This window comes from Amborella trichopoda, chromosome 9 (genome assembly GCF_054954075.1).
Source record: "Amborella trichopoda isolate Santa Cruz 75 chromosome 9, AtrichopodaSantaCruz75HAP2 v2.0, whole genome shotgun sequence".
Lineage (NCBI taxonomy): Eukaryota > Viridiplantae > Streptophyta > Magnoliopsida > Amborellales > Amborellaceae > Amborella > Amborella trichopoda.
Genome location: NC_142344.1, coordinates 3,437,628 through 3,453,845, shown reverse-complemented (window position 1 = coordinate 3,453,845; position 16,218 = coordinate 3,437,628). Strand labels below are relative to the sequence as shown.

General features: G+C 33.5%; 1 protein-coding gene across 3 annotated transcripts; it reads left to right on the top strand.

Moving 5' to 3' along the window:
- The first annotated feature begins 87 nt into the window (after positions 1 to 87).
- Positions 88 to 14,567, top strand: LOC18437736 (P-loop containing nucleoside triphosphate hydrolases superfamily protein). Of its 3 annotated transcripts, none has more exons than XM_020669546.2 (9): positions 88 to 239; positions 4,397 to 4,439; positions 7,820 to 8,091; positions 9,473 to 9,994; positions 10,455 to 11,630; positions 11,732 to 12,059; positions 13,293 to 13,548; positions 13,834 to 14,017; positions 14,228 to 14,567. In XM_020669546.2, the coding sequence occupies exons 2-9, from the start codon at positions 4,412 to 4,414 to the stop codon at positions 14,279 to 14,281; spliced, it is 2,820 nt and encodes a 939-aa protein (XP_020525205.2). In that variant the 5' UTR covers positions 88 to 239; positions 4,397 to 4,411; the 3' UTR covers positions 14,282 to 14,567. The 3 variants fall into 3 exon arrangements, with proteins under 3 accessions (XP_020525205.2, XP_020525206.2, XP_006847999.3); XM_020669547.2 differs by having other exon boundaries at positions 4,334 to 4,439; XM_006847936.4 differs by lacking the exon at positions 4,397 to 4,439.
- The last annotated feature ends 1,651 nt before the right edge of the window (positions 14,568 to 16,218 follow it).

The window sequence follows — 16,218 nt, the reverse complement described above, 5'->3', positions numbered from 1 at the left end:
TAATGCAGAACATGGGAGATTATCAACCATGGAAAAAAAAACAGCTCTCTCTCTCTAACTGTTTGATTGCAATGGTATGAGGGAAAAGGTGGAGGTTGTCTATATGGAGGATAGATTGCTATGCTTGTGATGGTATGAGGCATAGCACTGCCCTTCCAACTCCTCTCCGATGTCACATTGGGTGACCTCCATAAAAATCATATTTGCGGCTTCGGTAATCGCGATCAGCTTCTTGAAAAGTAAGAAACTCTCAATCTCTCTCAATTTTTACTGAAACGCTTGGTCAGAGATCAGCTTCTCAAAATGTATGAAGTTGTTCTCTCTCTCTCTCTGGATTATGCCTAGGGGCCTTAGCATGTTAATGTTTGTTATCTGTTCCTAAAATGATACTTTCCAATCTTTACCAAAATGATAAAAAGCATAAAAATAAATAAATATATTATTTATTTTTATATTGTTTAATATCCTCAAATGCGCACCCAATGAGTATATTTACAAGTCGAATCCCACGTGTTGTGATCCGCCCAACCACATACAATACGCAATCAAACTCATAGTCGTTGAACTTATACTTTTGCAGGTCTCCAATTAAAATGTGATTATTCAAAATCTTTTATTTTTTAAATTTGTTGAAAACTTTCTCTTTCAAAAGATTTTTTTTAAAAAAATCCCATTTTTTATGAAATAAATATAAATGTTGATTTTATATTTTCCTTAAATTAACTTATAGAAAAACTCGTTTCATGTAACTTTCTCCAAACTTCCCTTCTCTTCATTGATTTTATATTTTAAATCTTGGTTTTGAGATATGCATTGCAAAGTGGGATTAAACTAAGTATCTTGATTTACCAAAAATTCCATAAAAATATGTTGGTGTGCAATAAAAGAATACATTGCTAATATGTTCCCTAAAAAAACCTCTTAAAACAAACATATCATCAAAATATTAGGTAAAATTGAGGAAGAGTAACCCAATGAAAAATCTTCAAATTATTTAAACTTAGAATATCATTATTAAGAAGAAAAAAGAGATTCAGTCATAACTTAACATATTGTTCACTACAATTAAGTATTTTGTCGCTTTCTTTATTTTAACGTAGCATTAATATTCAGGGTAAGCTTTCGATGCTTCTCCTACAGCATAGAAGTTCTATCCTCCCCCTTATCCAACCGTCCATTCTGAATGGAGGGCTAAGATTGCCCCAATCATAATGTCACATCTATACACTATTTTATTTTTAATATTTTTTTTATAAACTATTTTGGCACCAAATTTTGGACTTCCATTCCTCTGTTAAACTCGCACTACCGAAAAATATAAAACAAATATTTCAAATAAAATAAAATGATCAAAATACCCCTGAAAATTTCAAGAGGTATTTTGGTCATTATATTTTATCGAAAAATTATTTTTAATATTTTTTATAGGTACGCGCCCCAATGAGAAGATGACAAGTACCAAATTTCATATTCATACAATTTGTATAAAAATAGAATACTTTGAGACGTCGGATCTAAGATCAAACGGTGAGTTGCTCTCTTGATCAAAATTGAACGATTGGATGGTAGGGGGAAGATAGAACTTCTATATTGCAGGGGAAGTATAGAAACCTTTCCCTAATGTTATTAGACACTGACATGAATGTTTGTGTGATACTTCATCCAAAACATCCGATATGATAAGATTTGTTCTTATGGATTTATTTTCTACTGAAAACTTGTACATATAGTATAATTTAGTTACTTTAAAATAAGGTAGATAAATTTATGATTTTCATGAGTCAATTGAATTGTACAATACATGTGAATAAAAAAAAAAATCTTATTATAGGAAAATTAATAAAAAATGCACATTTCACTCATTCTTTTGTCAAAATACACATGATTAAGAGTTGAAATAGATGAAAAATATGCAAATTATTAAATAATTGATGGGCGTATTTTAGAACTTTTCCTTTATTATATACATTTGAAAGTGTTGGTTAACGTAATCCTCAAGGGTTGGATTGCCATGAGAGGGGCAGCTAGCTCTATTGTTGTAAATATCACACACACAGAAAAATTTACCAATAGATTGTCACTTAAAATGAATAGTAATTTAGATTAGTCTTAATCACATGATGAATAATATATTTAATATTTTAATTTGAATTTTTTCTAAAAGCCAAATCAACTTGAAATTTTAAGTATATATATAACTAGAAATGCTCATCTTATAAAAATAGCAAAAAAGTAGTTTGGATAGTATAAATTAACCAAAATGTTGTTGGGTTTATGTGGCCTTATGAGAGCTTGTATACTCATTTTATATACTGAAACATAAACTTAGTAGGAGTGTGGTCATTTTGTAGACCATATTAGGCAAATGCTATTTGCTGATACTCGGACTAGGCTCAACGAGCTAGGCCAGCCGATGTTTGGAAAAACCCAAGATATCTGGGCATAGGGATCTACCGAGAAGGGTTTCGTGGGTTATCCTTTGATGAGGTCGGAGTATGCCCAAATGAGAGCCAAGAGACTGTGTGGCCCTTGCATGTGATAAATAACCTTTAGAGACATGGCAAGAACCTCATCGTTAGATCATCACACGGTAAGTACATAGGATAGTCATTTTGAGATTTACCAATGAGGGTGAAGCATGTACATGTGCGAGAGATTACCCCTATGCACCATAGAGTCATGGTTGCATCATAGTCTGGAGGACCATGATTTTTGTCTCTAGGGGAGAACTTGAAATCCATAAATTGAGATTGCATCCCCTAGTCTATTGGCTAGCTTTGATAGTCCAATCATGAACCCCTGCAGTTGACTGTGGGTCATGAAAACTGTTGGGTCAGTTTGAGAAAGCTAGGCAGATCGTGATTCACAGTTGAAGGTGGAGTGCTTGCATGTATTGATAATTTCTTAGATCTAACGGATCCGATTCCCATCAAAATTAATTAATTTTAATTATATTATGTGATTTTTAGAATGTTTATTTGAATTTTTGTGAATCTTCTGATATTTTATTTTTGTCATTTGAATTTATAAATTAAGAAAATTTAATTTTTAAATATTTTAAATAAAATATAAGATTTTAAAAAATTAAATTAAATTAAATATGAAATAAAATATTTGGGATCTTCATAAAATATGGGCCCAAAATTTAAAAGGATGTAGATTAGGTGGGGCCACACATGGCCATCAAAAGGGGGGCACGCCTCCACCCATCCACGTAACATATTGAGAAGGATGTTTATCCTCTTGGTTCGCTTATATAACTTATATGATAAGGTTGAATATTTGAGAATCAAGATTGATTTATCAAACAAATAAGGATTTTTAATATAAACTTTCCTTATTTGATGAAAATAGATTTAAGAAAGGAAAGATAAGGGCTCTAGCTCATGTTTTTGAATCTTGATGGTAGATTAAAGAGATTGATGACTCAAATCTCTCACCCCACAAGTCTCATTAGATCGACGGTTGATATTTGACTATACGAATTGAGGAAAAATCTATGACATAGAAAATCTATAAAAGGAGGTGTTTCCTCATAAATACGTATTATCTTTTATCGCTTTAACAATTCTCTCTCTACCCAAAATCCCCCTATCTTTCAAAGGGGAGGCATGCCTTAATTTTATCTCTCTCTAAGTTGCACTATGTTTTGGTGGCATGTACCACCTTTATTCTTTATGGGTGGCAAGCTAAGAGGCTTGATGAAGATTAAGCCATTAAGTTTATTCTTTGTGGGTGGCAAGCTAAGAGGCTTGATGAAGTTTAACTCATTAAGTGGATTTTTACCATAGTAAGGAAATCAATATACCGATCATAGATCCCGAGCCCCATCGGAAGGAGGAGACTCAGCGTGGGTGTATTATGCCCGGTTGAGGTAATCTCCGGTAATTTTATTTTTTAAAATATTTACTTCACTTCCAATAAAGCAATAAATTCTAGTTTTGTTTTTTGAATAAAGAATTGTATTTGAAGAGGTAGGAATTGAGAACGGATTTTATTTTTATTTTATTTATTTTAAGAGTGATTTGATTATAATTGGACATTATAAGTGATCTTGCCGGTGTAGGGGTAAAGAATTTTTTTAAATATATATACATCGTGCTTTATTATAAAGTCTTTTCAAATGGCATTAGAATATTTTGAGGTATTTTGGTTAATTTTTTTTAAAAAAATATTTCTTTTGCTAATTATATAAGATGGGCCTTGTTTAGAGCTATACGCGCTTAAAAATTGTGTTGATTCAAATTTATAAAAATTTAAAATTAAAATACAAAATATATTATATATTGTATTCTTGTGATTTGTCTTTACAAAACTGTTCTCGTGCTTGTAGGGTTTACAATGGAGGCCATGAGCTCATTAATCTTAGTCTAATTTTGATTTTTGGTGTGTCTAGAGGTGTCAACAAGCCATGCAGAAAAGAACATCAACACTTTTAGGTAACACTTTATATATGTTTTTACCTCATATATTTTCTTTCTATTTTTAATTAATTTTACGGCATTTTAGTGGATTGTACCATCAAAGGGGAAGAAATATGTGTATACTTTGCTCACTCGTGAGCATACTATATATTTAGTCCCTTAGGCAAAACCCTAACATAGGAGATTCTTTTTCTTTTCCTTTTTTGAAATTTTGTGATCCATCTAATTATAACTCTATTATTGTTAAACATCAAGGTCAATCCCTCGAAGATGCGATGGTTCAGTGCAATCTCATGAAGCCTTTTTTTTTAGGCTCTCGTTTGTATAGAGCCTAGGCTCTAAACAATCAAATTAGATCTTAAAATGTGGTTTCAATGCTAGAAATTTTTATGATCGCCTTAAAATATATTTTCATCTTTATTTATAAAGTTTAAAGCTCTAAAAACATTGTTGATCGACAGATTTATGAAAACTTAAAAATTGACAGTCCAAAAATACGTTACAAAATACACTATTTCCAAAACTACAAATCCATTTTTTCTCATATCAATACATCTTGATGTTGAGATGATCAATTTGAGGATATTTGGGCATCAAAACAACAAATTTTTTAGGCAGGCTCTAAGTTAATTGTTTGATGTTGAGATGATCAATTTGAGGATATTTGAGCATCAAAACAACAAATTTTTGAGGCAGGCTCTAAGTTGATTGTTTAGAGCCTCGGTTATATATAAACTTTTCCTTTTTTTTTATGTACATAGAAGTGAGAGATATTATTACTATTATTATTATTTTTTGAGATTGGTTGTTGGGTTCTAGAGATCAAATCCTAAAATTTAGAATCTAATGGATATTTCTAGCGGAAGTTTTCCCTAAGAGAGTAGATAAATAGTATACTACAGAAGGAGTAGGAATCATTTTGTCAAAAAGATTGGGTCACGAGACTCACGACCAAAATGGGCTAGGCAGAAGACTGAAATTTCTCCGATAAATTTTGAACAGAAGACCGAAACTTTCCAAGTCAAGGTGCTCTCTCACACGTGCGAGTTAGCTAGATGCTCTCCAGCATGTGCGAGTTGGTGGGGAAGCCCAAGCCGGATTGTTTTTTATGAGGCTGCGGCATCAATCCAATTACGGCGCACCTCCAAATTTTATCATAACACCTAATTTAGGTGTAAAAATTCTTAGGATTATCTGAAAGCATAAGTTTGCATACAGATGCATCTGTAGGTATAGAGGTAAGGTGCACCTTCAAATTTTATCTTGGTATATAATTTTGATCGGTTTGCATACAGATGCATCTGTAGGTATAGAGGTAAGGTGCACCTTCAAATTTTATCATGGTATATAATTTTGATGTAAAATGTCTTTAGGATTATCTCAAAATCTATTTTTATATCTAATTATAAAATTTTAAATTTAAAAAATGGTTAAAATCAAGTAGATTTATAAACATATGAAAATCTTAAAATGGATGGTGTAGATAATATGTTGTAAAATACACTATTTCTGAGACTTAAAATCTTTTTATTTTTCATAGTCATACATCTCGATGTCGAGATGATCAATCAAAGGGTTTTTCAACATTAAAATTACCTTTTCCTATGGATTTTTAAGGGGCATCTGTAGTTCTACATTATAAAGTAGCATCCTTATATAAATTAATTCTTTATCTGAAAATCTATTTTTTTTTTTATAATTTTAAATTTTAAAAATAGTTAAAATCAATCTATGAACATATGAAAATATTAAAAATAGACGGTCTAGATAAAAATATAAAAAATGGACGGTCTAGATAATGTGTTGCAAGATGCATTATTTTTGAGACTCAAGTTTTTTATTTTTTTTTCATATTCATACATTTGGATGTCTAGATGATCAATTAGAAGGTTTTTCAACATTAAAATAACTTTTTTTGTTAGATTTTTGATGTGCATCTTTTCTACCTTTTAAGGTTGCAACCTTATATGTCTTGTCAAAGAAAAAAATTGCAACTTTATATAAACATTTTCCTTACTTAAATATTATTTAAATATCATATATTAAATAGTATTAAAATATCGGCACCATTAAGGTTAGGTCTAGGATGGGCCTACATGGTCCTAGCCCGGACCCAAATAGTGTTCAGGTCTAAGATTTGGACCCAGACCCGAACCCAAACCCGACCCGTCACGTTCAATTTTTTGACCCATACCTAGACTTGGGTATCTTGGACCCAAACCCGACCCGTCAGGTTTAATTTCCGGACCCATACCAGGGCTTAGGTTAGGTCTACCCGTTGGGTCTCAGGTCAGGCCAAGTGACCAATCAATACAAATTTAAAAAATTAGATAATAAAAAATAAAAATATTACAAAATTCAAGTAGGTGGTAGAACTGGCCGGTTCCCAATCAACAGGTTCATGAACTAAACCGCTCAGTTCCGGTTTGGTTCACCAACTTGCCCATTTTTAAAACCTCTTATGGCATTTATTATTCTCTCCCTACAAAAAGTAGAAATTAATTGAGAGCGATCGTGAAACTCTTTCTAGCTAGTTTGAATGAATACGTGCCTCTTTTCTCTCTCTACAGCTACGTTTTCTCTAGAAGTGATTTTCCTATGTTAACAGTTTTTCCCTTTTATTTCTTGTGGTGGTTCTTTCATTCTATTGTAACATTGTATTGTATGTATAATGGTATTATACATTTTCCAATTTTGTTACATGCAATATCTCGTCCCAAAAGGTAGGAGCAACATCTCTTTTTTATCTTTTAATGTGTATTTTACTATTTTGAATTTTGTTTCTATTACTAATCTGGCCTGAGCGTAAGTGTTAAGAGCACTTATTGTCTCTCTCTAATGCGGTTGATTCAGCTGCCTGCAACTCCTTATCCAATGTCTTGTTTCCCTTCTTTCTATAGACCAATTTAGTCCTACTTCAAACCCCACATTGCTCTGTACAAATCTCTCTCCCTCCATGCATGTACCTTAAAGGCACTATTATATTGATTCTCATCTTTTTTTCACTGCTTTGCACATTCTTGTTCTTTATTCTTTATTATTTTCACTGCTTAGAAGCTATTGTGTGCTTAGGACAGAATGATTAATCAGCGTTCTTTAGTTTTTTTCATGTTAAAAGAAAAGATTGGTTGTGAACTTTTGATTGCCAAAAAAAAAAGGCAAAAAGAAACAAAAGAAAAAAGAAAAACAAGGAGGTCCTAACCATACCAAGTTTTCCTTCACATTGACTTTTGAGTGAGGGGTAACCTGACCTCTGTTATTTTCAGCATCATTTTGTTTTTTTTTTTTAAAGGTAGATAGCAACAGTTTATTTGTTATTTAAATAGTTTTTTCTGAGTTTCTTTGATATTTTTATTTTTACAATTTGATATTGTTACCAATTTTCTACTTGCCAGGCTATTCTGAGGTTAAGATGACAGATGTGGTGCTTCAGATTGGCAATATGAATAATGTTGAAGTGAAAAAGAAGAGTGCGAAGAAGGATGTGATTCAATTTGATAACAAGGATAAAGTGGAGAAGATGAAGAATAGTGAGAAGACCAAGGTGATAGAATTTGAGAAACAGAAGAAGAAGAAGAGTAAGAAGCATGAGATAATTGATTTGAGGAGTGTAATCCTCAACTGGTCATTTTCGGACATCATGAATGAGTATCTCTATAAGGACCAGGTGAAAACTCTCACTCACTCTCTCTCTCTCTCTCTCTCTCTCTCTCTCTCTCTCTCTCTCTATCGCTCTCTCTCTCACACACACACACAATGGTTCTTCTTTAGAGATCTCCCTCTCTCAGTAGTTTTTCTTTAGAGCTCTCTCTCTCTCTCTTCCAGTTCAGGAATGAACCAATTCATGTTACTTCCTTTGGTTAATCTAGTCACTTTTTCTATATCAAGAGGAAATAAAATTTAAAAATAGTTGAAGTTTTTATTAAAAAAATTTAAGAGCTTTTTGTTTAGGATTTTTATTTTATTGTTCTTCTTCAGAAAGAGAGAGAGAGAGAGGGAGAGATTTGCAGGATAATCATGGTTGGGGGCGCTAAGATAAGACATCTTGGTACTGGGTCTATGTTATAGTGAGAGATGTCTATGGTCAATATATTTGTTCTACAGTTTTATGTATATATTAATGAGAGATTCTTTTAAAAACTTTTATAATTATACAAGTGATTTTATGCGATCTAATAATAATATTCAATGAAAACATACTTTTTATTAAAGTTATTTGTTTGATCCCCAATTTTAAACACATTATTTTTATTGAAGTGAAGAATCTCAAACAAAATTATTTTTGAAAATACACGTTAAAAGGGTATCTGTTTAACCCATTAAACCTAGGTGATGAAACGATTAGATTGAGGAATTAGAGGGATTTTTTCTATCCCAAATTTTATCTATCATATCACTATTAGATGAAAAATTCTCGAAAAGAAAGTTATGATTTTGGCTCTTGAAAAGCCTAGATCACATTGTCCATACAAATAGACTATGTCCATTGTTGGAGACCGACACAATTCGACCTTCTCTAGGAAACAAATATGATAATTCTTTTTATTTAAAATGATTGTTTTGATAAAGAGAATGTGTATCTGAAATTTTGGGTCATACAAACATCATGGACATGATCTTTTAAGAGTTCAATTTCTTAGTGTGACAATGAAACTATGACATGAATTCACTCCCCATGTATTTTTAGCCTTTCCCTCTTGTTCTATGTCTAAGTCCTCTGTTCTTGTTTGCACATTCAAGCCTCTGCCTCTCCCCTTCCCTATTCAGCCTCTTCATATTCTATCTCCTACTTTTATGCATGGCCTCTTCGCTTTCTCCCTCCTTCCTTCACTGCTCTTTCTTTCTCATGTTCTGTTATGCATGGCCCTTCTTCTCTCTCTCTCTCTCTCTCTCTCTCATTTCATATTCACTCTCCTAGTATATTTTCTCTCCTTACATATCCTTGCATATTCTCTGGCACAATATACATAAACTTTTATGTTGGTTGTTCATTTTCTCTCTTTTCATGTTTCTTCTCTCGTATATACTTTTATGCATGGTTTGTTCAGGTCACAGATATTCCACAGAGATTCTCATCACCGGACCATTATTTTGGTTCCTTTGTTTTCCCATTGCTAGAAGAAATACGAGCTCAACTGAATCAGTCTTTTCAAACCATTTCCAAAGCTCCATGGACTCTGGTTTTAGAGAGATGGGGGAAGTCGACCTACATTTTAAGCACCAACAGCGGAGAAAGCTTCGGAAATGGCTACAAACCACATTGTGGGGATGTCATTCTTTTATCAACAACGAAACCCAACTCCATTGAAGACTTATTCAGAGCTGATTCATACCACGGCTTGGGTGTCATCTCTGTGGTTGACGACAATCGTTCTTCTGATTGCAAAGTAATTCTCTTCACGATGAAGAAGAGGCTTTTGGATGTTCCTCCATTTGATGCTGGTTGTGTAGCGATGTTCCTGATGACTCTGACACCGAATTTGCGAATTTGGAAATCATTGCATAGGATCGGAGCAAAAGAAGAAGCTCTTGGAATTTTCGGCGAGCTTTTGTGTTCTTCTAGCGATTCGGTATGACCATCTTATCTTAGTTTTTTTATTTTGCGAAGTTTGTTTTCTTTTGAGTCTTTGTTTCTTCTTGTGATCGTTTTTTGGTGATTATGTTTTTTTAGTATGTTTTCTGTTAGCAGTTTTTTTCCTTTTGTTGTTTTTTGTTCTTTTCCTGATTCTTCAGGGTGATATTGTTTTCTTGCGTTGCAATTTGCAAATTTTAAATATTTTGCAGTTTATTCTTTTGGTCCGAGTTTGGTAGTTTTTTCCCCAAATAGCTACTTTTTTTTTATATATATGTTTTTACTTTTTTTTCCTCCTTAGTACGATTTTCTTACATGTGAGTATTCAAAATTACATGTGAGTTAAATTATCTTTTGTGTGTACGCATTATGTTTTATTTTTTTACCTTGTTCCTTTTGCTGTTGTTTTGGTATCAGTAAACTTCAATGAATTTGAGTCAGTGTGCTCTCTTGAACAGGGGAAGACAACTTGTGATTCATGCTCTCGAGGAGTTCTTGATAAGAACCTGAAATCAACTTTTAATTCATTTGGATTGAATGACTCACAAACTAAAGCTGTTTACTCTGCTTCATCTTCAATTCGATGCAACCACACATATTCTGTAAAACTCATCTGGGGTCCTCCAGGCACAGGAAAGACTAGAACAATCTGTTCAATTCTTTGGGTAGCTTTGCATATGAATTGTGCGACTCTTACCTGTGCTCCAACTAATGTAGCAATCCATGAAATTGGTAGCCGTATAGTGGATTTAGTAAAAATATCGCTTAAAGCAATCCATGGAGCTTCATCTTTTGGGTTTCCGTTAGGAGATATTTTATTGATTGGAAATGAGCAAAGACTAGGTGTTGATAATCAAATTGGTGATATCTATATCGATTACCGGATTCGTGCACTTGCAGAATGCTTTGGCCCTTCTGGTTGGAAGAAAAAGATATCATCAGCAATTGAAAATTTTCAGTCTTATGTCGATGAATACGATCCTTCTTTGGGAATGAGATCTAAAAAGAAAAGGCAAAAGTTTGTTGGGGCTTTCAGGGAGAAGTTCGCTAAACTGGTTTTGCCAATGAATGACTGTATTAGTGCTTTTTGGACTCACTTGCCCCTAACCTTTTTGAATCAAAATGAATTTGGTGACAGCTTGCGTAAACTTGGGAAGCTTCATGACTCTTTCCTTAGTTTATCAAAGACTGCCGAACTCAATGGCATAAAACTGAAGAAATTCATGGGATGCCTATGTATTAACCAAGAAATGGATTTGGTGAGTTCATTATCTGGGGAAAAAAAAGGTGATATCGAGGTTAGCATGGAAGAAATTCTATTCATGTTATCAAAGGAAGCCCTCCAAGTCCTCCAAGCACTGCATAATAGCCTCAATACAAGTCTACCTAAGAATCTGAAAGGTGACACGCTAAAGAAATTCATCTTGAAGCAGGCTTCCTTAGTTTTGTGCACAACATCAGGGTCTTCTACTTTAACCTACGGGATAATGAAGAAAGATTTCCACCTGTTAATTGTAGATGAGGCTTCACAACTAAAGGAAGCCGAATCCATCATTCCTTTACACCTTCACCGACTGAGACACGCCATCTTCATAGGTGACGAGCGCCAATTACCTGCCTTGATTATTAGTAAGGTTTGTCTCCTCCTTTGGTTGATATATGTTTGTTCAATTAACATTGTATGGACCCATCAAGAAATAAAAAGAATCAACAGTCTTTCTGCATTCTCTGTCAGGCTTCAGAGAGAGCTGGGTTTGGGAAGAGTTTATTTGAACGGCTGCGGTCTCTGGATAGCGTGACCCATCTTCTTAACGAGCAATATCGGATGCACCCTTCAATAAGTTGCTTCCCAAATACCACATTTTATGACCGGCTGATTTCAGATGGGCCTAATGTGAAAAGCAGTTCTTATGCAAAGCGCTACCTCTCCAACCGCATATATGGCACATATGCATTCATCAATGTTGCTGATGGGAGAGAGGAAAAGGAGAGTTCAGGGAAAAGTTTGAAGAATTTGGTGGAGGCAGATATTGTCATGATTATAGTGAAGAAGCTTTTCAAAGGTGGTAGTTAACTCATTCCAAATATTTCTTAGTTAAGAGAAAAAAAAGGTTCGCATATTGTCTTAGTTTGAGCAGTGATTGAAAAATTAGAATTCGGCCCTCAATCCCCAAGGGTTTGATTCCAATTCAACCAGTTCAGTGAGATTCCAAAATTGCAGTGGGTTGCATTTAAAAAACTAAAAAAAATAGGAAGAACAGGAGATTTAGGGTGATTACAAGTTTCCCCTGAACTGGAATTACCCACATCCCGATCCGTATTCAACTCAGGCGATCCCTAGTTAGAGAGGAGATTTTAAAATCACTGATTTTGAGTTTAGAATTTTTATGCTATCTTGACATGTCCTGCTATTGGTGAATGTGTTCTTTCCATATTTTTTATGCTATCTTGACAAGTCCTGCTATTGGTGAATGTGTTCTTTCCAAATGTTATATGTCTTCCACTAACTATATGTCCTTTATAAATCTTTATAAAATTTGTATGGGTCTAAATAGACAGCCATTCCTCATATATTTGCATACAAACTGCACCTGAAACCTGCAATAAACTTGTATTATTTTGAACTACTTAATTTCTTATATGGAAATTGATATAGAGTCATACAATAGTCTTAGAAATATATTTTTAGGGATTGTATACAATGAGACCATTTATCTTTGATACAAGGTAGTCACAATTACTTACAACCATACCATCCGATGTGAAATTTGATAGCTTGGATGTGTCACAAGTTCGAGAAAATTTCTTTTGAAGTTTGAGCTTACTCAATAGAATAATTGCAACCACCTAATTTCACATCCAAGGGTCAAGATTAATATGACCACCTTGTACCAAAGGTAAATGGTCTCATTCTATACTTTCCCATATTTTTAAGACAACATTTTCTGGTTTTAAGCTAGGTAACATTTCTAGGTTAAATGCAAGATGTAATGTAGAAAAATGAGCACATAAATGCCAATACTATGATACAGGACTTGAAGATCTTGGCACACATCTGGATTTTGCATGTTCCACTATTTGCGAACTTGGGCCTTTTTTATTTTACTCATAATTTGACTTGATAAATATACTTTCTTTTCTCCTCAATGGAACAATTCCCTTTCTTGGCCTTGTTATAATTTCTTCTTTGCTGGAATAGTTGCTTCTACTATGGAATGTTGTCTGAATGCTTTACTTTACTTTTAATGTGGTGAAGTTTGTGGGACTAATCTCCAACTAAAATTTTGGATTTACAGCTTGGCTTGCTAAGAAGGGCACCCCCTTGAGTGTTGGAATAGTCTCTCCATATAATGCTCAGGTTGAAACAATTCAGAAGCTACAAAAGAAATGTCAGTTCCCTGACAATTTCTCTGTGAGGGTGAAGTCCATTGATGGATTTCAGGGAAGTGAGGAAGATATTATTATACTTTCTACTGTTAGAGCAAATCAATTGGGGTCTATCGGTTTCCTCTCCGATCTCAACAGAACTAACGTCGCTTTGACAAGGGCAAGGTGAACATTTTCCTTATAAATTTATCAAAATACATCAAACTTATCAACTATTTAACATTTTACTCCTTTTCTACTATCCAAACATTTTACTCCTTTTCAACTATTTGAACATTTGAAACATTTCGTTGGCTTTTTGAAATTAAGTGAAATGAAATGAGCAAAATGTTAAATAGTTCATCCCTTAGATGTATTTTGATAAGTTTCCCTCAAATTCCTCATTGTATTATTCATGATTTCTTCTTCGCTTGTAGTGAACTAATGATTCGTTATTTTTATTCCTCACAGATATAGCCTCTGGATTGTAGGCAGTGGGCCGACTTTAATTAAAAGTGGTAGTATTTGGGCAAAATTGGTTTTTGATGCAATGGAGAGAGGCTGCTTCTATGAAGTCAATGAGGACCCTGATTTGGTTAAATCCGTCGTGAATTTTCCGGGCAAGAATCGTATGGCAAAATCTTCGAATGTGCAGGTACGCACCCTAAGATTATATTCACTGTCGTTTAAGCCAAGTTAATATTCTCATTGCATCTTCTGTTTTATGTTTTTGTCAGTTTTCAAATGTACATCATTGTTTTCCTGTTTTGGTTGTTTTACTTACTGTCAGATATTTTTTCAAGACTATTGATTAATTGTAGCAAAGGTGAATTATAAATGAACCTTTTTTTTTTTTGTTTTGCAGGCAGTGGACTCAGCTAATGAATTATGGCGCCATTTTGCTGAGCTCGGTCTCTGATCCAAGTGTACCATGTTTCTATTTTCCTAATTCTCATCTGGTTAGGGAAAAAAATGGCCTTGCACAATACAATTCCTTAACTTATTCATTATGGTTTTGGCCCTTATGTGCTTTTAGGGAGGGTTTATGTGGTTTCTTTGCTCCTAGGAAGGAATGAGAAGTTGGGATTATGGTTTTCTAGAGGATGTAATTTTCCCGGCTTGTATTGTATATCCTTGTATGCGCAGGCATTGGTGAATTGATTTATCATAGTCAATAATATCCAAGCAAAATTTAAATTTCCCAACTGCATGGTTCACTGTGTCTTCTATTTTTTCTCATTCCTCTGACCTACATATTTACCCCCTCACGCAAAGCACTTAGGAGAGAAATTTTGAGATCCATCTAATTATTACTAGATGTTTATTTTCAAAGAAAAAAAAATTGGATTATGAGTTTTGAACATCTACATTATTCCATCTAAAAATTTGATTGTTCCGTTGGATGCCCTTTTTTAGCCATATAGAGAGTGAGAGGTTTAAAGTATTTTCTTTAAGATTAGTTGCCGGGTTCTAAAGATCACATCCGTAGAATATGGAATTTAAAAGATATTCCTAATATAAGTTTTGTCAAAGGGAATAGATGAATAGTATACTCCAATGGGAGTAGGAAATCTTTTAGCTAAAATGAATATTCCAATTATGGGAAAGAGAAAGAAGTCCAAATAAGATGTCGTGGCCTCTCACAAGTCACATTCAATAACCGAGTTTTATTTAGTGTTATCAAGAAGCCTAGCCAATCGGATGGTTGGTGCTTTGGCTAGTTTGGTCTAATGTAAATTAAAGCTTGACTAAATCTGGTCAAAATCAATATGTGATTAATCTTTGATCAGTTGATCAAACCGATTTGATTAAATATCGGTCAAAATCAATAATTGAAAAGTCTCTATTCAATCTTGAGGCATTATTTTTTTTCGAGCACCATAAAAAGTGTGATTTGGAAAAGCTTTACTATGTGGGTTGATGAGATTACATCCCAAAAATTATTGGACTCTTAAAAGTACTCGTAAATTGGGTTTTACCCAAAGGAGTGAATGGACAATATACTCTTTAGGGGCAAATAAATCTTTTAGCAAAGACGATATGTTCATACAATCCCACATGCAAAACCCTAACCATGAGTATTTCTAGTCCCACCAACTCCCTCGTGCAAAACACTACACATGTATGTTTGGTGTCCCAAATTTTAAGGACCATCGTGAACCTAGTGAACAACAAAAAAAAGGAAAAGAAAACGAAAAAAGAGATTGCAAATTATAAAAGCATTTATCGTTATTATTAGAAGTTTACCACTACTAACTATTAGCTGTCAAATTGGATAGCTTGGGATGTGTCATGAAGTTCGAGATTTTTTTTTTTTTTGAACTTCGAATCTAGTCAATAATATTCTCGCAACTATATGAATTGAAATCTAAAAAAATTAACTTAAAACAGAATATAAACTATCTAATATCTATACATGTTTTAGGAATTCAAATTCCTTTTCTCTCTTTTTAAATACCCTTCTTGTTATTCTAAGGTAGATCTCAAAAATCAAAGAAATCCTCAAAAGCAAGTCTTTCAAGGATTGACTGTGCTTATAATAGGGTGGTAGATGTGGTGATCGAAGAGTAATTTTACTATTGGCATAATTGATTTATGTTTATATTTCTCCAAACTTTGAGGATGAAGTAGTTTGGAAGAGAGAGAGTGTCAGGTAAATTTTCTGTCAAGTAAGTGTATAAGCTTCTCTATCATGATCGAAGTAGGTGGACACAACCCTCTTGAGATATATTTGGAAAATTCCAATCCCACACAAAATTCAAGCTTTATGTAGATTGTATTGCAAGTAAAGCACTACCTGTTGATAATCTAATCCCCATTGACTCAAAAAAAAAAAAAAAGGAAAAAAAATACATG

Excerpts from the sequence above, each read along its gene's own strand:
- LOC18437736 (XM_006847936.4), top strand. The coding sequence starts at position 170 with ATGTCACATTGGGTGACCTCCATAAAAATCATATTTGCGGCTTCGGTA. Across the intron at positions 11,631-11,731 it reads CTGCCTTGATTATTAGTAAG|GCTTCAGAGAGAGCTGGGTT; the intron begins GTTTGTCTCCTC and ends ATTCTCTGTCAG. Across the intron at positions 13,549-13,833 it reads GTCGCTTTGACAAGGGCAAG|ATATAGCCTCTGGATTGTAG; the intron begins GTGAACATTTTC and ends TATTCCTCACAG.